The following is a 26368-nucleotide window of genomic DNA, read 5'->3' on the forward strand; positions in this document are numbered from 1 at the left end:
ACACACTTTCTCTGTCACACACACACATACACTGAGGCTCTGCTGCTGCTGCTGTAAAATGGCGGCCGGCGGTGAAGCTGTTAGCGGGAATAGCCGCGGCTCTAGCGCGGTCCTCGAGTCCACCTTAGACCGGCGATTTCAGGGCCTTTCGAACACCATGGAGTCCATTCAGGGATTATCCACCTGGTGCATCGAGAACAAGAAATACCACAGCTTAATCGTGCGCTCGTGGCTCAAGTGGATGCGAAAATGTGAGTAGCAGTTTGGCTAACTGAGTGCAGAGCAACGGCTAAACCGTCAGCTAGCTTAGCTAGCGTGTGATCTGTTAGCATGTTAGCGTGTTTATAAAAGAGTACTGTCAGGGAAAAGGGTTATATTTAACCTTTAATCTGGTTGTAAATTGACATTATCTGCATTTTTATGAAGGTAACACTTGAATTCATTAATTTAATTTTTATTTATGTTAATATAGCGCTCCTCTCCGCTAATGCTAAGCTACATTAGTTGGCTAATCCTACAAAGCTATAGCGTTAGCGTCCTGGTAACTGGAGTACGCTTTCGGTTTTCGGTGCTGCGCCGATAAACAAGTGTTAGTGAACAAATTGGGCACACACTTGAGAGTAAAGTTTTAGTAAACAGAAGTTTTAGAAGTATATAGTGTTTATTTATTTATTTTTGTTGTTTTTATTAATTTTTCTGATTTCTGTCTGTTTTGTGTGTCTTAATTCTAATTAATCACGAGTTCCAGTCAACTCGTGTGTATGTTCCTTAATTTTTTTGATCTTAATTATAATTAATGATTAAATATCATTGAGTAAATAAATAAAACCCCTCACTATTCTGTAAGCACTGTGTAAGGTATCTGACGGTATGGCTTGGTTGGTTAGTTTTTTAGTTAAATATTGAACTTGTTTGGTTTTTGCATTTTACCTCAGAGTATCACAGTGAATGTGGATCACAGTGATTGGATGGATTGATTCAGTGATGTATCACAATGCTTTTGTTTGCTGATTTATTTACTGGCACGTATAAATAAATGTAGTATAAAAATATACAGAGTCAGCCAAAAAATGTATACACACTTCAGGTCAAGGAAATAGTAGGATGTATATTATACGAATAATATGGCTTGACTCTACATTGATTGCAAAATAATAATAATTTAGTGTTGACGTAAGATGAGTAATAAAACACATCAAGATGTTTTTGGGAATTTTTGTCTGTTTGTGCATTGATCACGTAAAAACTTGAGGTAACATATAGGCTTTGTTTCATTGCGATCAGCCCACAGGAAAAGAAGACATGATAATAAAAAATTAAAAAAAACCTTGTTCTAAAAATTTTTTTTATCAAATTTTTTTATAAAACACGCTTATGATTGTGCAATTCAATTTTACTCAAATAAAGTTGTGGGCAAATGTAGTGTTAATAATGTTATAACATTATCATATATAATGCATAGCAGTAAATTTAGTATTAAAATATTTATATAGGTTTATTTATTAGGGATGGGAATCACCAGTTACTTCCTGATACGATATCACGATACCTAGATGCTAACTCGATTAAAATTGTGATTTTATAATCATCCTGATTCGCTATTACATTCCCCAGATATTGCTAAAATTTTAAAACTTTAAAATGATTAATTAAACGTAGTCCGTCCCTTATAATAATATAAGTAGTAATGCACTCCTACCACACGGGATAGAAGTGTGCCACCTGTAGGATTATAAAGAAATGGCTACGTTTAACGCTTCAAAATACGGAATGTTCAATGTTTATCTCTATTGTAAATGTAAAAATATTTTAAAAGAAAATCTATTTTGAAGTCTATTTAATTATGATGCCAAAAGAATTGCAATACATATCGAATTGTTATAATTTTGTATCAGGACATCCCCGGTAGGGCTGCAACAACGAATCAATAAAAATCGATTACTAAAATTGTTGGCAACGAATTTCATAATCGTTTCGTTGTGTCGCGCGATGCGGAGACATTTGATTATTAAAAATATCTTTGAGTGCGGAGCTGAGTGAACACACTCGGTCTCGCGCACTAATGCTAGCAGAGTTCGGCGCCTCATAGACAGGGCAGAGCAAAAAAAAAAAACGAGCGAAGTTAGAGGAAAGATACGTAGCGGAGGCTGCTGGGTCTTGTCCGATTAATCGGAAAAAAATAATCGACAGATTAATCTATTATTAAAATAATCGTTAGTTGCAGCCCTAGTTTCCGGTGATTTTAGTCAATGTATATATTTTTTTATGTCTGAAAAATTAAAATATATACTTAGGTGAAACAGGGTGTATAAATTATTAAACACTTTCTGAAATAACCGCATTAAGATATAAAGACAGAAAGGTTTTTAATGTGCAAATTTCTCGATATGAAAATCAAGTCAGAATCAGCTGCGCTGTGTACAGCTCTGTGGTTTTTTAATTAATCTCATTACAGTCGATTAGATTGACTGATTTATACTTTACACCTTATTTATTTAGGTACACACACACGAATGGTTAATGGTCTACAGTTGCAATAAGTTTCTTAAAAATATACCGCTGCTTTTGGAGACGACACAAATAGCTTCCATTTGCTGCTGCTTTTTCTTCTTGTGAGTTTATCAGCGCTTAGTGCAACAGTTGGGGGGGGTTATTGCTTGGCGATAGTTTTCCAAACATTGTGCAATCTCCATAGTCAATTGTTTACTTACAGTTTTTTTTTTTTTTTTTTTTTTAACTGGATAGGGAATTATGAGGCATCTGTCAAATTTGTCAATCTGTCAATCTCTTTAATCTAGTAATATTATTTATTACTTATATTTATCACTTGCTAGTGATAATAAATATAAGTATTAAATAATAACCATGGCTTTAATATTTATTCTTTCATTTTTTTATTTAAGCATGTTCTCATGAAAAAATACTAATTTTACACACAATTTTTTGACACATTTAAAAAAAAAAAGGTCAAGCATGAAAAAAATCTGGTATTTATGTGGGGCGAATAGTGACTGAAGAAATTTATATATCAAAAATATTTGTTGGGGGGGAAAAACACAAAATGAAATGGTTTTTGTGTTCGGCTCAAAAAGGCTCAGACATTTATTACCTATTTTAACCTGAAATTTAACAAACTTCAACTGCTTAGTGTTTAAAAAATCTAAACGAGCATTAACTAACTGTTTAAAACTTGCCAATGCACTCTGAAGTGGTATCGCAAGGTTAGATGTTTGCATCTGCTCTGGAAAATCTTTGAGTTCTTGTCTAAAATGCAGCTGATGCGTGCACAGCGAATTACCAATAAACACACTCTAATACACACTTGCTGTCTTGTTGTTTTGAGGTCAGACACAAATGTTTTCTCCTGAGAAGCTCGTGTGTGTGTGTGCGCGCGCAGCCTGTGGTGAGCCTTTAAATTTCAGTTCAGAGCATTACACACATACAATGGTGTTCAGATTTTTAGGGATTGAAGCACTCTCCATGAAAGCTGATGTGTTTATGTAATCAATGTTGCCTCAAAGTGTCGCAAAAACCAAAGCTGCCAAAAGAAAAGTGCTTTAGTTTTCCCTCCATCAGTAGTGTCTCTCCAGGGACCCTTATATTTTGTGGCTGTTCAAACAGATAAATATTGTTGTTGTTTTTTGTATCGAAACATGGCCAGTTTCTGTTTTTCAGTTTTCCTAAATTAGCCTTAAATCGCAACAGTGTGATATTTATACACTTTTTAAAGAATAAGCAGTTACTTTGCAAAGTGCGTTCACAGGGAAGATGCATGTTAGAATCCGTGTTATTGATGAGAGATGGACTTTTTAAAAATTCGTCTTGTACAAAACCACTAGAAGTGTATTGGAGTGGTGGTGAAAAGCATTGTGACATCAATATGTAAGTGCGTCTTTTGTCAGTTGTATGTCAGTGAGTCTGCCATATTGTTTCAGGTTTAAGAAGCTGTCCTGTAAGCAAACATAATTATTAGTGAGACCTTAGTGATGTGTATCGCGCCATTGACTCCTTCTTTTTTTTTTTTTTTTTATTTAATTATGTATTAGTTTTATAATAGTGATGTGCTCATCAATCAGAAAGTGACTGGAATTAGCTGTTTTTCAGCTCGTATATAACTGATTCTGTACCAATGGCACAACCTTCTCAGTGGTCCCCCCCCCCCCCCCCAAAAAAAAAAGCTATATTGAATTGGGATAATTAAAAAAATAGCAATTTAATTGAATAGGTAACTAATGATTCTCATCACTAGCTGTGGGTTTTGTGGGTGAAAAGCTCTAGAACGTTCCTTAACTGATTTCAGTTTGTTGTTTTTATATTCAGGTGTTTATGATCTTCGATTAGTTTAGGTGATGTTTTATACTTTTTATACACGCAGCACTTTGAGGAAAGGCAGTTTGGAATTAATAACAGTCTTTTTTTCTGTTATGTCTGTTACAGATATTTAAATTAAAATTTAAATTTTCATTCATTACATACACAACCATACACAGTATATGATGTGATGATACAGTATACAGTATGACATGTCATGCTGTTATTTTTATTATACTTGTACGTTTTTACTTTATACATTTATGCAACATATACTGTTTACTATTATTAATCTAATATCACGCTACTATAGTATTATAACATTCTCATATTGCACTTTATGAATATGAATAAGATGCTCTATGTGCTTTAAGCAGATAAAAACAGAAACTCTGGATTTTAGGAAGCTTCAGAGTAGATTATATTGTAGTGTTCGTATTAGACAGATAAGAGGTGAAGGTATTCCTGCTGACATTGTTGGGGTGGTCTAGTTATGATAAATGTCAATACAGCTCTATTTTGATTTAATAATGGGTTTAAAAACTGCAGGTCTCACAGTTCTGTGCTTTATTAAAGACGACAGGAAAGAGAAATCCCAGCATGTTTATCTGACTCGAATGTTGAAGCTTTACACATGAACCTTGTTTTTGCTTGTTGTTTTTTGTGTATGAATAGAACAATAGTCTGTACATGATATAGTTAAGGTGAAATTAGAGGGAATTTACTGTAAGTCCAGAATAAGTAAAAAAAAAAATCACACTTTTAATGACATTTTCTTTAAGTTCATTGTTTGGTACGTTTTTGGCTGGCTTACTTTCTTTCTGTATTTCTTTACTTCCTTTAACTTTTCAACTTGTATAAACTTGTCAACAGGGAAACTGGCCATAATTTTAATTACACATTAGGGATTTACATAAAAAGACAAACTTACATTTGGGTATCTAAGTGCTGAGTCACTCCCAAAGAGAACCTCAATATCTCCAGCTCTGCCTCCTGTCTTTTCTTCAGTGCCACTGCCACGATTTAGTTTTTTCCATCCTGACCATCACCTGTCGCATCTGTCTCCTGCAAATAATGCATTTTATTTTATTCCATAAAAATCCTGTGATAGTCTCTCATTTCCTGCGGCTATCTGCCAGCATGAGCGCATCTTATGGTACAGCGGGGCTGCATTTAATTACAACTTTCAGATCATTCAACTGCCCTGTCTATCCTTAAGCGCCATCATTGCTGCACCATAACTGTATCCTCATGCCCTGTAATGATAGACAGTGACTGTAATTTGCAATTTTTTAATTGACGAGCAGTTTATTAAGTGAGTTGCTAAACAAAAGAAGTGACTACATTTATTTCTGTAGTGTTTTTTCCATTTAAATAATGTTTAGTACAGGTATTACCCGACTTACGAACATTCGAGTTACAAAGTTCCGCAGATGTAAACAGACCGCAAGTCTACAAACATTCGTAGATGCAAAAAAATCACAAAAATCAAAAAATCAAAAATCAAAAAAAGTAGCTTACGTATATTGTACCAGTGCACCAGATACCGATATTTATGTGATTAAAAGGCGCATAGACAAGTTATATTTCTCAGGCCATATTCTACAGTTCATGTTTAACTCATAAATGTAGTGTTATGAAGGCTTTGCTTACTGAGCGCGGAACGATTGTGTTCTCACTGATCAAAACGAACCAGACTTTGTGATTGAGGGGTCGTAATGTGAAAACTCTCTGAATTTCTAGTATCCAGGATTTCTGTTGTAATCAGTGTTAATACATACATGCCTTCACCTGTTTACGTTATCTAAAGTGTCACGTTTTAGCTCCTAAATATTTTTGGCTTTAGTGAACCAGAAGTTTCCCATAAAACTTTTATAAAAGATGAATATGTGCAGGTTGGTGTGTCGATACTGTTATAGGTCTCCACTAATAAATTACCATGTGGGGAAGTACTGGATTGTGTCTATAGTAGTGTTTAAATAAAACAGCTATTGATAGATCAATGAATAATGAATAAATTTTTGATTGTTACTGATGTTTCTCTTTTTGTTGAGGAAAAAGTTAAGAAATTTGTGCACTGCTGATGGACTTTTCTACATTACTCAAAACTTAAAATATTCTCTATTTCCTGTGACAGAAACCGAGAGAGCTGTGTGTGAAAACTTGGGGTAAAGGGGGCGGGGCTTCTGTATACTTTTTTTGTTTTTCTTTTCAAAATGTCCCAAAAGTCCACCACCTGATCACAGATCAGGTTTTAAGTGATAAAAAAAAAAAATGCAGAATGTGCCGCTCGGGAAATTTGTGTCTTGATAGAAATAGTGATCATACATCGAGCGTCGCCTCGTCTTAGACATTAAAAGAAATTATTCTGATGTTTACTTTGTCCTCTCAGTCAGAATTTCATGTTTTTTGTTTTTTTTCTCAAAGAATTTGTTGAAGAAAAAAAGAAGACAATTGGTCTAGTTTTAATTGTAATTCTTTTTATCTTTAAGTAAAATTGTGTTTAAATGTGTGTGTAAACCAAACCGATAGTGTCTTGCTGATGATGTTTGTGCATGTGTAAGTAGTTTGTATTGTGTTCCTGAAGCTCTTTTTCCTACACTGACGCTCATAAAACGCCATTAAAGGTCCAATTCACAGACGCCTTTTTTTTCTCAGTTTTAGAAATGGTTTAATGATGTAAAAAATAAAAAATTAACCTATATGGAGTAAAGTACAAATTATTAAGTTATTTTTTAAAAAACATGATAATTTCTAGTATAAAATATGGGTAAAATAATACCCATATACAAATAACGGAATTTTTGCGTTAGTAATTAAAACAGGAATCTAAAATAGTATAAACATATCTTACAAACACTTGTGGACCGATCCTGTGGTGGGGCTCTTAGGCTGCGTTCACACTGACGAATCTGATTTGTTTCTCAGATGTGACTCAGATCTTTTTTCCTTTTCCTTTTCATGGTAAACCACACGGTATCTTTCCATTTGTGTCTTTAATGTGATACGGATTAGATTTTTATTGCAACGTGAGCTCAAATTGGAATTCATCTAACGTTTATCCCAATACAACACAACACTCATCAACATTTCGTGCTAAGAAAAATGGAGGATTTCAGTGACGAGAGATTTAAGGTGCTATCGAACAAGGCTCCATTTGGTTTGTTAAAGTAAGGAGAAATAATATTCAAAACTTATTTAAAGTTTATATAGATTTACTTAAGCACCTGAAGATCCAGTCAATAACCTGGTAAAGCTCATGACCTGCAAGAAAGGCCATAAAAAATAAAACTCTTGCTTAAACTGTGTATAGCCTTTGGATTAATTTGACATCCTGTTTCACTTGTAGGATTTCAGCAGCACAGTTGTAAGTAACTAACGATAACTAACAAAAACGAGACTGCAAAATATCCTTTAGTTTTATTTGGAATAGATGATTAGGACTAGGACTGTGTGTATGCAAACAGTGCGTGATCGAGCTTCAGATCGAGCTCTGGTGCTTTAACATTTATGTAGTTCAACATCGTTACTGTGAAGCAAAATGAAAAGTAAAAGGTGCACGTTGTAACTACTGCAGGTGTGTAGAGTTTTGAAAAGACTTGACCAAAGCCAACTGTCGTGGCATGGGAAAGCTGAAAGGTTTGAAAGTAAAACCGAAAGTTTTACTTATGGCAAGCTTGTCCTGTAGCAATACGGTGGAGTCGTCTGCTTACTGATAACTGATAACACCCATTACCACTTGACGAGATCCTTACCTCTAGCTAAGTTGTTTAATTGTTTTGGTGTGTAATATAATGGGTCAAGCATGTTTTTTTTATTTTTATTTTTTGGCATGTTCAAATTAGCTCTGTTTAATTTTTTTGATTGTCTCATATATTCTGTAGTTAATGACGATAATATAAAGCCACTGGTTTTAACCAAGGCTTGGTGTGGATAGCAATGTCGCCTCGCAACTCCAGGGTCCGGGTTTGATTCCCCCCTTGGGGTCTCGTGTATATGTGTGCGCGCACTTTGATGGTTTGGCACCCTGTCCAGAATTTACAGTACCCTACCTTATACCCCAAGTCTTCTGGGATAGGCTCCAGGCTTCCCGCGACCCTATACACAGGATTTAGCGGTATAGACGATGAGTGAGTGATTTTTAGCAAATGTGGAGGTGGAGCTTTTTGTCCCTGATGGTGACAGAGTGAGGAGATTAAGACTTCAAAGCTCCTCTGCAAGTCCCTCTTAATAATGCTGTCTGCTGGACGCTGTAAATGTGTATATATATATATATATATATATATATATATATATATATATATATATATATATATATATATATATATTAAAAAAAAAAAGCGTATTCTAGATATGAATCTATTAATTTTGTAGGGCTGGGAATAAAATTAAGATTCTACAAGTTTCATGATTTTTTAAAAATATCCCGATTACAATTCTAAACCTTTTAAAACATTTTACGAGTAATTATACAAATTCATTATTAAGTACTTTTTTTTTTCTCACTTGAAAATCGAACGCAGAATTTAAACACTACAAACTAACATCAAATACAAGAGTTTAACATTTAAACTGAGACGCTCGTATCTATCAGCCAACGTAATAAAAATTGTAATTGTAAATAGTTTAGAGTGCGCGACCTGTAGGATTATAAAGGAACAGCAACGTTTTACCTCTTCAAACGCCTTCAAAGCCTCAAAACGCAACAGTGAGTGAGCAGGATTAGAGACTGGTGTAAGCGTGTGTAATGAGTAGGTTGCTGATGGTTATTACCACTGTCAAAAACACCAGGTGGCTTTTTTTTTCAAGTTGTAAATAAATAAATACACAATGTTTCCGAAGTCAGTAGTGATCTAATAATTGTGATTATCATTTTTGCCCCAGTCTCCTGTCATTTATAGTTTTTTAAAAGGAAAGAAAAATGAGATCGGCCACATAAAAAAAAGGAAAGAAAAGTACAATCGAATTCGCCCAAGAAAATTGCAATTGGTGCATCTCCGATTTACATGATTTTAAAAAAAATAATAATAATTTTAATAAAAGTGGAGAGAGAGAGCACATAAATATGCTTTAGGGGATGAAAATAGACAAAATCACTCACAGGGTTTGGAGAAAAAGGTACACCGGAAACTTTTAATGTGCAAGATTTTTGATAACATAACGGCATAAAAATGCGTTTCTGTTGCGCCACATGGAAGCTAGAATTCACTGATCAGTAGTTCACTGATCATTTATAAGACTTTGGACAAAACTTGAATAGTAAAGAGTAATCTAAGTTGCACAGATCAAGCAGCCGTGACCGGTAGTCGCCTGATTAGCGTCACATGTGGCCTGTTCTGTGCCGATGATGCACGCGCTCTCTCCAGGTTAAACAAGGTTTTTACTCTGTCCAGTAATCTTGGAACGCTTGTGAGATTTGTTCGAACAGTAGCGAGTCCTGTGACCTCGTGCAGTTCTGGAGAAAATGCGAATTAAATTTCAGTAATAATTTCGTTCTGCGTTTCCATGTTCTCATCTAGACGGTGGTAGTCACAACTGTACTAAGACACTAAGACACTAACTGTACAAGTACATTTTCAGTTATTGTAGTAAGTTTGACCCAGGTAGGATTATGGAGACAAAAATCATATGCAGTTATTCAAGTCAAGTCAATTCACACACGTACAGTTCACTACACAGTGAAACAAACCAGCGTTCCTCCAGGACATAGATTTAACAAAACTAACTAGCTAACTAAGACACCTGACTAGCTGACCAGCTGAGAGAAAACAAATTGCCACCATAAAATAAAATTATCCTGGTACTATACAAAAGACAGCATGAAGTGTTAAACATTTCTAGTTCAAGTCGCAGCAAACATTGAAAAGAGTTCTTGTGCAAATAATAGCTAATAAATGAAGCAATTGCAGGTTGGTGTGTGAAATCACTAGATGTTGTAGATCAGTGTTTTTGCACACGTTTTATTTTTAACGCTAATCTGATAATTAACCGCAATTTAAACAAATACACATCACTCAGCCTTAACATCCTTCGGGTGTGACTCGACAAGACCTCTGGGGGGCGCTGTGGTGTCTGGCACAGGGATGTTAGCAGTGGATCCTGTGGGTTTTGATGGTTTAAGATCTGTGGAATTTGGATTTAAATTGGATTGGACACGACAGACTGATGTGCACTTTTCATTATGACTGGTGTTTGGCTTTTTCTGTGGTTTGTGCTGCACTGGCTTTTCTTTTCAACTTTTCTTTTGGCTTCAACTGTTTTTTTTCCCCCCTTTTTTTTCCCCTTGTTGAGATATAAAGCCATAATTTAGGTAGGACTCTCAGCATTTGTCTTTTTAATTGCAGCTTTCTTTTTGTTTTCAGTCTGAGTCTCATCTGTCATCTCATTTTTCAAAGAACCTCTCCAGCTTCTCTAGAGTCAGCTTGTGACATTAGCCTAATTTTGTCAGGCATCAAAACTGCTAAAGAGAGAAGTGTGGGAAAGAGATACGCACAGATGCGAATAAGAGACGATCTGATCATTTTTCATAATAAAATTCTCTGTAGACGTTGATGGTCAACAATTTTTTTTATTCCTTCTAAAAAAATCATGGAAGTAGCTTGTGTATTGTACAAAAAATAGACACTGCAGTGCATCAGATCCCAATATTTACAATTATGTACATTATTTTTTAAGTGTAAGTGAATGTATAAAATGTCTAAAGTCCGGTATATCGTGTGTGTGGGAGAAATAAGTCAACCTCACCATTTTCAATAAATCAGTCTGAGAGCACGATATAAAAAAAAAAAGACTGTCCTTTAAAGCTATCTTGATGGAGAAGTTCACAGTCTAATACAGCGGAAAACAGCTCCGTGGCAGGGGGGATTTTAGCGCATAACGCACACATTAAAATAAATAATTTTACAAAAACACGAAGTTGTGCAACTTAACTTTCAGAACAAAAAGTTTTAAAATCTACAGCTCAGGCATAAAATAGGCCTTTACTGACAATTTCTGTTGTTTTCTCTTGTTGCTTTTTTCTTGTCTTGGCTCGCTATTTTTATCGCTCCCTTTCATTTTGCAGCCAGCAACAGCAACTCTATCAAATCAATACACAGCTACAATGTTGCATTTCGCTAAATGTAAATTGATTAGTGACTGTTCAGTGTTCTTAGATTAAAGCTCTGCCTCTGTTTTCTTAAGAATTCATGCTTTGGAGTTTTTTTGGGTTTTAACTACAGTGGAACCTTGGATTACGAGCAGTGGGTTTTGAAGTGGGTTGGTATTTCAAGACTTGTGAACCAAAGCGAATTTCCCCATAAGAAATAATGGAAGCTCAAAAAATAAATACATAAAAATAATAAAAAATAAAAAAGTAAAAATAAATTGCAACAGATAAGTGTTTGTTTATGCGTGCAGGCGCTGTGTGTTAAGGTAAGAGGAGAGGAGGAATTAGGCACTAAGATCCAGCAGGGGAGTCAATTACCCACAATTCTGCAGTGTGAGAGAAAACACGAGAGAGAGAAAAAACGTTTGCTAAGGTGTGATCATGTGATGCTTGGCATCAAAACAAGAAACACATGCATGATACATTATACGCGGTACTTGTAAACCAAGACTTGTTCGTTTTCCAAGTAAAAAAAAAAAAAAAAAGAAATTATATATATATATATATATATATATATATATATATATATATATATATATATATATATATATATATTGTTTGTCTTGCGGAACACTCGGATTGCGTTACTCGCTGTACATGGGTTTTGGTCACAAAATAAACCTGATGAAGTGAAAGTCAAGTACATCAGTGGGGGTTGTAGTTTTCTTTTTTTTTTTATTGTTTTGCATATCTGTAAATCTCCTACACCTACAATGTGCACTCCCGATCAGTACATTTCACAAGACATGACCTGAAATAAGCTTCGACCTTGAGGGTGTGTGAATGAAATGGATTTTCATTAGTCTAATGTCCAACTTAAAACTCAAAACGTGACGTGACTCGCCTGCGCATGCAGCTCATGACAACATCTAGTACTGAAATATGTGTCGAAGCCAAAACATTCCATCGTGTGAACTGTAAGAATGTCACATTAACCATCCTGATAAACTCTGTTACTCTTTAAATCGGTCAGACTGTTTGTTATAATTGAAGGTTTTTTGACAAAAAGTTTAAGCAGTACCTGCGGTAGAAAAGCTGCTTAGTGATTGTGCTCAATAGTGGTCCAGAGTACGTTATCTGAGACACAACGGTAGTTTGTTGGTTAGTGAAGCATGCTGAGGCGACAGGTTAATATCAGGGCCCGTATTAACTAAGTGTCTCAGAGTGGAAAAATCCCTCCAAGTGGCTTAAAAATTCTCAGAATGACGCTATTTTGGTCCTAATTTTAGGAGTAGGAGTAAAAGCTATTTATTACTCCTAGGTATTTGCACCAAGATGTAGGATAGCTCCATCGGTGTCCTAACTGTTTAAAAGTAGCGAGAAAAAGGCATTTAGTCAGAGACATTTTACTAACACTGAGTGACACAAAGCTCATAAAAGTTACGTTTGGACAAATTATTTTTATATTTTATTTATGTAGGGTTTTTTTTTTTGTTTTTTTTTTTTTTTTGAACATTACATGCGGCATGTCACTGATCCAAATAAAGAACGTTATTCTTTGCTGTGTGAAATCAACAATAAGATTGCCTTATCAGCCTCAGGGCCAAACCGCACAGTCAGAAATGATCTAAATAAATGTAATAAGTAGATCTCACTCCTGTCATGTATAATTTATTTCCCTTTTTGCTCTAAAAGGTCGGGTGCTGATGATGCGCGTTTCCTTTTTGCATCCACCCAAGTCTGTTAAGAACTTCCGTTCGCTCGTTATTTATAGCCGTTTCTCGTCTTTACTGAGTTTCCTGGCCGACAGACTTCAGAATTAGCAGCGGCAAAGTTTCCATAGATAGCATGGTTACGGTACATGCACTGTTTGTTACAGACCTAAAACCTACTTCGGTTGTCTTTGTGTGAGTTCAGGCGTCTGTTAGTATTTCATGGAGGTCTCTCGGTCATGCCATTGGCCCGGTCTAGGCGTAATTCCAAACAAATACATGTGATGATGCTTCATCACGCTTAACAATCACAGATGGTCATTTAAACTTTGAACTAAGACTTTGTAAATTATTCTTCACATTGTCTTGCTCATGACTGGAAATGGTTTAAATATTTCTAACTTGGAATTTTTTTTAAATTTTATTCCATACTTTATATTCTTATTGAAAACTCTTTTTTTATTTTATTTTTATATTTGTAAAAAAAATTTGCGGTTGTATAAGCATTTTACTTCATATACTATTTCATATATATTTTATGTCATATACTGTGTACGACCATGTACGTGACAAATAAAACTTGAATTTGAATTTCCACCAAAGTTAACCAGGATCATGTGCTAGATCATATCTCCATAGAACTTGCTCTGTTTTTTTATGTGCCAAAGATTCACATCATTACATCACTATGTATGTCCATGTACGTCTCTACTTTCACAGCAATGCTATTGGTAAGCACAACAACAATGCCAAACTTTTGAGAGCTGTTCCCCTGACTTTATCGTTACTAGAAAGCATTTGAGCTGCCCATTGCAGGATTAGGGTTAGCCTTTTTTTTTTTTTTTTTTTTATCAATTCTGCTTTTTAAACATGTTTTGGGTCAAAGTGTCTGTTGTTGTCGTTTCAACCGTATACAACCAGAACAGCACATAGTGAAACAAAACAACACTTCTCGAGAAATATGGTGCTAAATAAAACAACACTGAACTACACAAGGCTATATCTAATATTTATTACTCTTAGATATATGCAAAATTCCTAAGAGTAATAAAAAAGAATAAAAAACTTAATATCAACAATATTGAATTGTGTATTAGATCTGCGGCAACAATTCATTCATATTTATTGTACAGCTGAGCAGTGAAGGGTTAAGAAAAGTCACACTCGAGTAACAAACAGCTGCTGCTGATTGCTGATGGGACTGGTTTGATTGCAGATGTTTGCATATTTTTTATTTTTTTATTTTTGTAGAATGATGTAATACACTGTAAGAAAAGAAGAAAAAAGTGAAAGGAACCCTATGTTTCTTATGAAATGTATCTTATGTTTTCTCAGTCATTAAAATACCAGAACGTCTTTGATGATAACTCGAAGATTACAGTAATTTAAAGAGCAGACTTATCCTTTAAACATTTGAAAGTAAACTTGTACAATATACAAAGTAGGGCTGCAACAACTAATCGATAAAATCGATAATTAACGATAATGAAATTCGTTGTCAACGAATGCCGTTATCGATTAGTTGGGCTGCTCACGTCACTGAGGCGCGCGACCACAAGATGCACAAATACACACAGATACACAGCCGCTCGCTGAGCCCAGAAGCATCTGCAGGAATAAGCGCGCCCCGAGTCCTCCAAGGTTTGATAGCAATTTACATTAAACGCCTCTAATAAGACGGTAACCTGCACGCTATGTAAGACCGAGCTTTCATGGCATGTCATGCACGAACACTTAAACTGAAAACGTGTTGGTGTTACAGATGGCGAAACGTCAGCAGGGTCAGTAAAAACTGTATCTCCATCTTGTAAAAGTTGTATTGTTTAAGTGCTTTTGTTTACACTGTTTGCTAACTTCGGCACAGTCGCGCTAGATCTGTTCACGTGCTACTCGCTAACATCACATTGCGCAATCACCTCATGAGCAATAGTGATTAGTTAAATGGGGCTACTTTAGATTATCTTAATTTACACGGTGTGAATAACAGTAGATTATTACATTTAGTGATTGTTGTGGTTTTCAGCGAATGCAAATAACAGTATATTTGTGACTATTAGCTTTTTGCATTTCTACAGTTTTTTTAATAGTCCACTACAAAGTTAACTTGCAATTTACTGTGGTTTTACTTATGCATACATCATTTTATTATACAAAATTAAATTATTTTAGCTGTTTATATCTTAACAACTGAATATATCAGTGTATTTTTTAAACTATATATATATATATATTAGTGCTGTCAATCGATTAAAAAAATTAACTAATTAATCGCACAATTTTTTGCAATTAATCGCGATTAATCACAATTAAAAGACTGAAACTTTTTGGATATGTAAATGTAAATAATTAATGTAAACTCAAGACAATAAAACTATTTAAATTCAAATATGATTGATTTTTGTTTAACTTGTAACACAGATTTTCTCATGTAAACAACATACCTGCAATAAACCATCAATATTCTCCAAATTAACTGTTGGCTTGAAAGCCATATTTATTACAGAAATAAAAACACAGGTATGTGCCATTTGTGTCATTTGAATTTTAAAACAATCAATGCAATTTACATTGGCTAGGCCCTGTAGAGTTTGTTTCGGTGGGGTGTTTTGCTTTTAAGTGATATGTCAAAGACGAATTACTTCTGTGGTATTTAAATTCGGCTTTGCAAAATGTACAGATTACTTTTGTTTTATCCACAGAACCATCCGGCAGAGTTTTATACTGAAACTTTCCGTCTAAAAGTCCTTCCTTGGTCTTATCCATACTTCTTTGCACGTTGAACACACGTCGGCCACAACAGAAAAAAAAAAAAAACTGCAACCGCGTTAATTGCGTTAAATTTTTTTAATGCGTTAAATATTTTAAATTAATCGCATGCGTTAACGCACTAATTTTGACAGCACTAATATATATATATATGTACTATGTGCGTGCGTGCGTGCGTGTGTGTGTGTATGTATATATATATATATTGTATATATTATATACTACATTTCATTTAAGGTTTAAAATGTCAAAATTAAAGATTATTAAACTCTATATGTGGCTTTTGCATTTTTAAATGTTTATCTTTATAAATAAATAATACCCTAATTAATGTTTTTTTTTTTTAAATAGCAAATATCAAATGAAAGAAGCGGTTAGGTTTTATCCGATTAATCGAAAACATAATCGCCCAACTAATCGATTATCAAAATAATCGTTAGTTGCAGCCCTAATACAAAGCATGTTTTTCCCTATTTTCTCCTGATTTACTGTTTTTTTACCACAAGGGGGCATTTTATTCCATATCTAAGCATCTTCTGTAAAAATGATAGCTTGTGCGGGAAAATGGTCTAAGAATCATTTTATTTTAACTACTATGACTATGGTATCGTATAAGATTCATAACCAAAATGTTTAAGATTCTTGAATCTAATGGAAGTGTCCTCAAATCTGAAACATATAAATGAGTGTGAATTTTCTAAACTGGATTTTCCTTTTTTTTCCGTTTTCAGCCGATCCTTCTCACAGGCTCAATCTCTTCTACCTGGCCAATGATGTCATTCAGAACTGCAAGAGGAGAAACGCCATTGTCTACCGCACCACCTTCACGGACGTTCTGCCCGAAGCTGTGAAGCTCGTCAGGTGAGAACTTTTCCGAACCTTCGACTAAAGCTTTGAAAGATGTTTCTAATTATCTTGTATGCTGATTGTGTGCTGTCTCTTTCTTACGGTCTCTCCGTCTTGTTCTCTCTGCAGTATTGGGAAAGACTCCAAGGTGCGTAAATCAGTGGACAGGATTCTGTCCATCTGGGAAGAGAGAAACGTTTACTCTGAGGAGCTTATTAACCAGCTAAAAGATGGTCTCGTCCAGCGAGAAGAACCCCCAGGTAACTGTCTTTCACCATAGGTTCCACAAAGGTAAGGTCTGTCCGTTACTAGTGGACAACCTGAATGTGGTAAAACAGATAAACGAACGAGGTCTCGTTTGTACTGTATATTATAACATTGTGACCACATGTGTGTGCGCGTGTGTAAAGTATTTTTTTTTATTATATTTTGTGTCCAAGTGTAGTGACTGTTCTTTAGTAACTGTACCGCAACAACAGGTTGCATAAATAAAAAAAGGTTAAAAAGACTCTAGCAGTGTGGAAGATTAACCTGTTTTGCGTCAACGCAACGTCACATTTTTCTCAAAATCCTCAAAACAAGGCAATAGCACAAGTGTCATAAGAGAGAGGCACCTTGTTAAAGTCACACAAAAAGATGATTTCAGTTTGTGTGTGAGAAAGTCATCCTACACAATAAACCCCCATCTTTCTCCTCCTCTCCTCTCTCTGGTCTCCCTTACACCAGCCACGATTCTTTTTAAAGGGAAATTTTTGTTATTACTTCATATTTTGTAATAATTAGTTTTTATATTAATATTTTTGGGTTGTGGAACGAATCGTCTGAGTTTCTGTTATCTCTTATGGGGCGAAATTCGCTTTGAGATACATTGATATTTGAGTGCATTGATATACAAGCACGGAATGAATTATGCTTACAATCCGAGGTTTAACTGTATTTATCTGTATTTTTCCAATCAATAAATGTGTTTTATATAGGAATTATTTGGTGATTTAATAAAGGTTTGTGGTTGACAGTCAAGTCTTGTGTACTTTAAAGAACTGCACAGTAGTTGTAGATGGCACTGTGTTCTTCACTCTACACCGTTTTTAAGTTGCGTGACAAAACAGATGTATTCAGATGAGTAACATGCATCAAAATTTTAGTTTCAGCTCCTGTCAACCAGAAGGCTGCTTTAAGATCCAAGATAGTTGCTGAGTTTGTGGTGAGTGTCTTTTACTATGTTGCAAATTAACATCATGTAATTAAAATGCCATATTTCGTGTAGCGCTGTAGTGTACGCACTGCCTGACGTTTCCTTTTGGTGCAGCCCTCAGCAATTATTGAGCACCTCAACAAGTACAGGAGCTCCATGGATGAGGTTGAGCTCAGGGAGAAGCAGCTAGCTGCGATGAGGGTGGACGTCTGCAGCACAGTCGCTCTGAAGAAACTCAAAGGTTGGTCCTGCGTGCACATGGGCGTTGATGCAGTCATACGTTATTAATGCATCATGTTTACTCTGTAGTAACTTTGTGATACTTATACATTGAATGTTCTGCATGACTTAATATGGAATTAAATCATAATCTTCTTCTTTCCCTCATTTGTTTATTTAGATAAAGCAGGTGGCAAACGGTTTTCTAAAGATTTTGAAGACGGCAGTGCAAAACTGCAGGACTTTGTGGCCTTCCTAGACAGAGAGGTCAAAAAGGGACCTGCACTGATCGAGGCTCTGGAGAACGCCGACATTTTCTATGAGATGCAGTACAAAGAGGTCAAGATTGTTACCAATGTAAGTCCCATTGTTTGTATAGTTTGTACAGGTAGTCCCCGACTTACCAACATTTCAAATTACGAATTTTTCTCAGACATGAACAGACCACGGTTTTACTTCCGGTCCAATCGCGGACGTAGCTCATGTGTATTGTCCAAAGAAAATAGACTAGATTCCAATATTTACAATTATATGCAATAATTTCAGTGTGTAAGTGAATGTATAAAATGTCTGGTATACTGTATGTGTGTGTCAGCGTGTGGGGGTGCGCAAGAAATGAATTAGTCCGGGGAACACAATAATGGAAAATGTCCGTCCTTTAAAGCTGTCCTGATGGTGAATAATCCTATTTTCGGAAAATCAGAACAGAGTTCACAGTCCAGTACAGTGGAAAACAACGCTTACACAAATTGGCATTCAGGATTCCCCCTCGCACAACATTGTCACATTTGACGTGTGAGATTGATTTCCTTAGGCACAGTTTTGATTTATGGCCACATGGTGGCAGTGTTGGGAAACGGAACAGGAATTTAGTCAAGTGGATTGGTATCCTTTACATCGTATATTCCTGTTAAAGGCGTATAAATTCACTTTGTCGTACTTGAGAACAAATCTGACTTACGAACGTGCTTGCTGAACAGGAACTTGTAAGTTTAGGGTTAGGGTCAGCACGTTCCCTCTAAAGAAATTTTCCTTTTTCTTAGGCCTATCAGACTTTCGCCAACAGAGTCTTACATCTTAAGAAGAAACTGGACGCAATCAAATCTTCCTTACCTGATCCAGACGACTCGCCAATCCCTTCTCCTTCGGAGGACGCTCCATCCCCCACGGGTTCCGAGTCACCTTTCCACGGTTTAACGCAGACCAATTCCCCAGACCCAGAGCTGGACGGGCAGGCACTGGATGACGACATGATCGCCCTTTGTGATGTCCCTAGTCCTCTTTCCTCTCCTGGGGACAAAGACAATCGGGATGTAGAGGACATGGACCTCTCAGATGTTGAGGAGTTAGTGGAACCGGCCATTATAGGTAAGAGGAAAGAGTATTGTATTGCATAGCATCATGTGCAATTTATTGTAAAAAACATATGACAAACTTTTTTGTTTTACTGTTTTTTAATTGCAAAGTCGAGGAAAGGAAAGAGCAGCCCGGTCCTGCCAGTGTCTCCAGTCAGACTCTGGCTCCTAGTGTCACCGAACCACCTCAAGCTAGTCAGGCTGCCCCGGAGAACGGAACTACAACCCCAGCGCCGGCCACAACCCCGACAACAGGGTCGCTTCCCATTAACCTGGCTGGTGTGGATCTGGGCAAAATCAGCTCTATTATTAGCACACTCACAAACGCTATGAAGAACACCGGTAAGACCATCATCACATGTGCATCCTATAGTATGGTTTTTCTTTTTTGCACGGTGCAGGATTGTGGGTAATCGTCTCGGTAGGCGTGCATCAACATTCGCGCACGTTTGTACTGTATATTATAACATTGTGACTACATGTCACTGACTCAAAATACTGACTCACTTAAACCATGGTAATAACCATATATTGCCTCTGCAGTTACGCATTTTATACATTTTTTTTTTCTTTCCCTCCCTACATTCTAGGTACAGGAGTCAACCCAGCAAGTCGGCCCTCCACCAGTACTTCGAATACTCTTCCCTCAACAAGTTCAACGATGAAAAGCCCACCAGTGTCTTCTTCACCAGCAGCTCCTGCATCTAACTCTCTGGCCAAAATACTATCCAGGGTGGACATTAACCCTGGCACCCTGCTAAACGTCCTGTCTAAAACCCAAGCACAAGGGATTGGCTTTCAGGGTATGAGACTGAGTCTTTTGTAAAGCTTGTGAAAAACTTTGTGGTTACTGTAACGGGTACAGTAATGTGTACTCCCTTTCAAACAATTCAATTCAATTTTATTTGTATAGCGCTTTTAGCAATTTTCATTGCCGCAAAGCAGCTTTACATAGTCTAAAGAATTATTTAAGTTTGTATGAAATGTGAATTTGTATGAATCAAAATGGTCAGTTTGTCCCTGGTGAGCAAGCCGAGGGCGACAGTGGCAAGGAAAAACTCCCTGAGATGGTAATAGGAAGAAACCTTGAGAGGAACCAGACTCAACAGGGAACCCATCCTCATTTGGGTGAAACAGAAAGCAGTAAATGATCTGCATTTATACAGTGTGTAGGGTGGGAGGCAGTTCAGCTATAATAGCTGATGTTAATTGATGTTAATATGGAGTCCAGGTAGTTATTGAAGACCCAGGTAGACTTGTAAGAAGTTCCAGTCATGAACTATCGAACTGTCAAGTCCCCAGAGAAACAGTTGCCAACACCAGTCAAGGCCAGAACCATTTTCTAGTTAGAGAGAATCATTCCCAGACACCAGACGCATCCCAGAGAGACACACGGGGCATCCATGTGACGAGATCTTCAGCCAGAAGCGGGGCACCAGGATGGGTCAGACAGGTCCGGAGGGCAGAGGGAGTCTGGATCACTGGCAGCTCAGGAACGACATGTGTAGCTCGACAGAGAGAGAGAGAAAGAGTGAAAGGGGGGGACAGGAGGAGAGAGGAAAAAGAAAGAGGGGGGGAAAGAGAAGAAGAGGAGAGATGGCAGTTAGGTATGGTCACAGTCACACAATGTATAATGTGAATGTATATTAACTGTAGAGTGCAAGCAGAGACTCCGGCAGGACTAACTATGACAGCATAACTAAAAGGGAGAGCCAGAAGGAAACACAAACATGAGGGCTTCCTGAGATGTAAAGCAAACAATCACCTCACCGTCAGCAAACCTGAGTGATCAATGAGAGTGAGGAAGACAGCATCCAAACATACCAGTTCACCATAATACTCTACGTCCATGAGTCCCCCAGATCTGCTCCTTTACCTATGGCAAATCTATTTATAAAAATGCTTGGCTAAATAAATAGGTTTTTAGCCTGGACTTAAACACTGAGACTGTGTCTGAGTCCCGAACACTATTTGGAAGACTATTCCATAACTTTGGGGCTTTATAAGAAAAAGCTCTGCCCCCAGCTGTATTTTTCATAATACGCGGTACTGACAAGCAGCCTGCATCCTTTGATCGAAGTAGGCGTGGCGGATCGTAAGACACTAGCATTTCGCTCAGGTACTGCGGCGCGAGACCATTTAATGCTTTATATGTCAAGAGTAGTATTTTAAAATCAATGCGAAATTTCACAGGGAGCCAATGGAGTGAAGATAAAATAGGGGTGATGTGCTCATATCTTCTGGTTCTGGTGAGGACTCTCGCTGCTGCATTCTGGACTAGCTGAAGCTTATTTATGCATCTAGCTGAACAACCAGACAGTAAGGCATTACAATAGTCCAACCTAGAGGTGATAAAAGCATGAACTAGTTTTTCTGCGTCGTTTAGCGACAATAAATTTCTTATTCTGGCAATATTTCTGAGGTGAAAGAATGCTATCCTGGTAATATTATCTACATGTGCTTCAAATGAAAGGCTGGAATCAATAATCACACCAAGGTCTTTCACTGTTGCATTTGATGGAACAGAAAGGCCATCTAAAGTTACGGTGTGATCTAAAATTTTACTCCTACAGCCACCATGACGGGTTCCTGCCCGCGCGCGGGGCGTGATTCCCTGCGATGACTAAAGAAATAAGCCCCGCCTCGTTAACGCCCTCTTGCGCTGTTCTAAGAAGCTGGTTGCAATACCAAATCAGTAAACCAGTGACTTTCCTCCCCAAACATTAAAAAATTTTTGGTAAACATTATAAAGATTTACAAATAAGCTGGTTAGTTTTTAAAGGAACCTGCACAAAGGAATTTTGTATAACTTTTGAAACACACATTGACTAGGTATTATTTGCTGTTTGCTGTTGTTTTCATCTTTCCTTGGTTATTACGAGGGAATTATGCACTACTATTTGAATGTGGGCTAGTGGCCATCAAGTTTATGCTCAGAGAATTTTACTTATTTAACTCAGTAACAGTTTGGTGAGGATTAACTGTAACATCAATCAATTCAGTATTGTTTATACAGCGCTTTAAACAATCTATAATAAGGTCTTGAAGTTAGATTTATCTCATGAGGTACAAGAGAACACTTCACAATAGAGAATCATGAGCATTGTTGACTTTGCTATAATACAATCTCTCTGTTTTCTCTCATTTAGGACTGTCTTCCTTCCTGTCAAGTCAGAACTCAACTCCTTCAGGCTTGAGTTTGGACACAGCCCCAAACCCCACTTACAAAAGTCATGCGTCTCCCAATACCAATCCACTGCCCCCTGCTCCCAAAGTGGTTCAAGCCTCTACCCCTCAAACGACCGTGTCTCTCCAGTCTTCTCAGTCTCCCAGCACTATGCAGTCCAAGGATCCTCAAAAAGATGCAGCGGAACAGAAAGACAAGCCTGTCAACTCTACACTGGACTCCAAAATCGATGGGTTCCTTCAGGGGAATCCCGGGTTGCAAGGCTTCAATATGAATTTCCCACCTGTTCTTCCCTGGGGCGCTAAAGCTGTTGATAGTCCCTTAGCGAGCACAGAAAACCTAGGGGGAACTCCTGTCAGGGATGAGTCCGGCGCAACACCGACGCAAGACGAGGTCATGGATGAGCCCGCAGCACAACCGCTCTCGTATCAAGAAAGACCTGCGCAAACAACTTCAGCACCAGCTGGTCCTGTCCCTAGAGCGGGCGGTGGACTGCCCATGTCCGCATACACTAACAATTCCTGGCAGGAGCAGAACAGGCATGCTTTGCAGTATGGTCCGGGGTCGCAGCAAGCTGGAAATCGTTACCAGAGGGATTTTACGTTAAAACAGGACTTCCCAAGCTCAGGGGTAACAGGGCGGTCTCAGCTTGTTGAATCTTTGTTGCCGTCGTCAATGACAGACAGTAATCTGAAAACTACTAAGAACAATGAGATCCTGACGACACCATTCTCCGTTGGTGGAGCAGACGGTGCCAGTTCGGCAAACGATGGCTGGTATCGTGATCCGCGTGGACACGATCAGAACCAGCATTCTGGTGCCAACTCCGAACCATATAAAGAAAACCAGCACCAATCTGAAGAACGTAGACACGACACCAACCAGACAAATTTCTTCAACAACCCACTACCTCCCCCTCCACCGATCCCTCAGCTTCCACCTCCTCCACAAGACTTCCTCCCCTCAGTGGTAGGCGGAGTCAAAGATCCTAGTGAGCTGGGAAAAATGGGTGACAACGTACAGGCCAGTGGCGACGTCCCGCCGTATCGCTCAACGAATCCTGTCTCTCACGATGATTACGATGAGCGTCTTCCCAACCGGATCCCGGCAAAAGAGACTTTCCATCCCCATTTGAACGCCCCAGGGCCACGGCATTGCGGCACAGTCGCGCCACGTCCAGTTTGTCCGGGTCCCCAGAACGGCCCTGGGGACTTCAACCATCGTCCCAGAGTCCCTGTGCACAATCAGCACCACCCTGGTATGCCCCGGCCAACCCCCCCGGGGCATGTCCGAGGGTACCACGAGGCTTCGAGTTCTGAGGACGCCTATTTGGATCCACACAGTGATGCTCCCCCAAACAGCTCTTCTTCTCCTCCTCCTCCTTACAACGTTGAGCACCCTGTCTCATCTCATACGCGCACGTTTTTTCCTGAAGAAAGAGCTTTACCGCTGCATCATCCGGAACCGAGGTTACGTCCGCGCCTCGAGCACAGGACTCCTCATCCTCCACATCACTATCGCCCTCCACGTCCTGGTCCCTTTCCACCGCAGGGACCGCTCCGTCGTCCTCCACCGCCGCATGTCTCTCATCACGGCGAGCCACCTTTCCAAAGAGGGAAGCGACTCGCCGCTCCATTCGGTGGTCCTTCAAGACCCGCGGGTCCTTTCTTCCCGCCAAAAAGACCTTTCCTGCCACCACGATACTGAACTTGTAGCACGTAGAAGTACAGGGTTTACCTGCTGAAGAAATGCGCAATGCTGACCTTCCTCTAGGCTTCGTTAGATTCCACCCCAAACCTTCTACTGTTCACACGTGACTGTGACACGCCGTGGTCTCGTTCATCTTGAGGATCTGTGCTCAATTTTTTTGCTTTTTGAATGATGGGAAGAGCTTCAGTCTTGATACGGGCTGCGAAGAGGAGCAGCTGTGGCGGTGTGTAACGAGAGCCAAATCAGACGAAAAAATGATGACACGAGTAAGAAGAGTGAAGAGAAATCACTACAGGAATCCTGCAGAGGAGATGGATCAGCCACGAAATTGCAAGATAAAGAAAAAAATGAGGTGGTTATACTTTTATTTGATTTGTTCTTTGCCATTTATTTTATTTTATTCACAGTTTTCTAAAGCAACATTCAGAGTGATTCCGTTCTAGTCATCCGTTCTTCCTTTCAAGAGCGTTTTGTGTGTGTGAGTGAGAATGTATGCTTGTTTATGCGTTTGTGTCTAAACAGGTCTGTCTGTCTGAACTAAAGGTGCACAGAGAGTCCTGGTTCTGGAGGGCAGTTTAATCTTTTCCCTACATAGACACACAGTTTTCATAGGTTATTACAGAGAGATAACAAAGTAGGCAGGAGAATTGTTAAACTGTATTTAGTGTTAAGATCTCCAGGTTGATCTTTAAGTTTATTTGCATTAAAAAAAAAAAAAAAAAAAAAGCGTAGACTATATGATTTTTCTGCTCTAATTCGCTTCACATTTGTACGTGGATGTGCAGTTGCCCTAAATCGTCTGCTTGCGTATCAGGGCAATTGTAATCCTTCAGATTATTAAGCTAAACATCTTGAACTTTGCTGTTTCCCGACGTATTCTTTTTTTCTTATTTTACGTTTTGGATTTGGCATTAATGGGGAGTTCTTGGAATGCTAAAAGAACCAGGAATATCGTGTGTGTGTGTGTATGTGTGTGTGTATGTGTATGTGTGTGTGTGTGTGTTTGGCGGGGCTTGGGTGGGTTTTTCAACACTGACTGAAGATGCTGAAGAGAAGACGTCATTCTGTGTGTCCCCCCCCCCCCCGCCTCGCTCCAGTTCTGCAGGAGTCCTCCACTGTATTGACTTAATAAAAGTGTTTGGAAAAAAAAAATAAAACTCCATGGGAGAGTGCAGTGTTTCTCAACCATGGTGTGTCTGAGTCATTTCCTCTTCGCTGTAACGTCAGAGACTGCTTTCTCAGGTTTTCATAAATAGTTTTTAGGACGTTACATCAGGCTCGTAAACGTGAGTTGTACACCAGGCAGCGCAGAATCCTGAAAGAAAAAAAGCAAAGCTAAGGGGAAAAAACTTTCTGTATTAAGATTTAATTAAATGTAATAAAATGAAAAAAAGACAAGGAAACAGGTTGTGCTAAAATGAATGTAATGTTTGTTTTAAACCTTTAAAAGTTTTTTTCAATATTTGAACAGAAGTAAGCAAGCGTATTTAATTGAGATGGCATGGTAAAAAAAAAAAAAAAAAAAAGGGACACGTTATAACCCGTCTGGCTCTCTGCACTTTATAAATCATGTAATATTCCAAAGCTTTAACCAAATAATAGTTTTTTTTTCTTTAAATGTAAAAAAAATAAATAAATTAATTAATTAATAATAATAATAATAATAAAAAATGTTGTTCAGGTGAAAAATGTCCCACTCTAGAGTCCTAGGGAGGGAACTGGTGATCACAAGAAGCAGCAAGCATCAGTCATGCAAAAAAGTTTAAAGTGTAACCTTTAAATTTGTTGAAGCAAACGTATGCATTTGTTACTAAATGTCCAAATACCGTGTGACTTTGCTCAGCATGCCTTACCGCTCTGCCTTTTTATTTCTTAGCAAACAAACATTTCAGAGGCCTAAAGAATTTTTTTTATAAGATTGTATGTAAAAGTTTACTAAAATCAGAGTATTCAAACCCAGTCAGTTTCTCTAGTTTTAAT

General features: G+C 37.9%; 1 protein-coding gene across 1 annotated transcript; it reads left to right on the forward strand.

Moving 5' to 3' along the window:
• On the forward strand, positions 1-24549 carry rprd2a (regulation of nuclear pre-mRNA domain containing 2a). The gene is made up of 10 exons (XM_053489962.1): positions 1-251; positions 16608-16737; positions 16852-16982; positions 17868-17926; positions 18032-18158; positions 18318-18493; positions 19180-19504; positions 19603-19833; positions 20082-20294; positions 22641-24549. The coding sequence occupies exons 1-10, from the start codon at positions 59-61 to the stop codon at positions 24383-24385; spliced, it is 3330 nt and encodes a 1109-aa protein (XP_053345937.1). The 5' UTR covers positions 1-58; the 3' UTR covers positions 24386-24549.
• The last annotated feature ends 1819 nt before the right edge of the window (positions 24550-26368 follow it).

Source organism: Clarias gariepinus, chromosome 28 (genome assembly GCF_024256425.1).
Source record: "Clarias gariepinus isolate MV-2021 ecotype Netherlands chromosome 28, CGAR_prim_01v2, whole genome shotgun sequence".
NCBI classification, from domain to species: Eukaryota; Metazoa; Chordata; class Actinopteri; order Siluriformes; family Clariidae; genus Clarias; species Clarias gariepinus.

Coding starts and splice junctions, on each gene's coding strand:
- rprd2a (XM_053489962.1), top strand. CDS start 59: ATGGCGGCCGGCGGTGAAGCTGTTAGCGGGAATAGCCGCGGCTCTAGC. Junction 19,834..20,081: donor AAACGCTATGAAGAACACCG/GTAAGACCATCA, acceptor CCTACATTCTAG/GTACAGGAGTCAACCCAGCA. Junction 20,295..22,640: donor ACAAGGGATTGGCTTTCAGG/GTATGAGACTGA, acceptor TCTCTCATTTAG/GACTGTCTTCCTTCCTGTCA.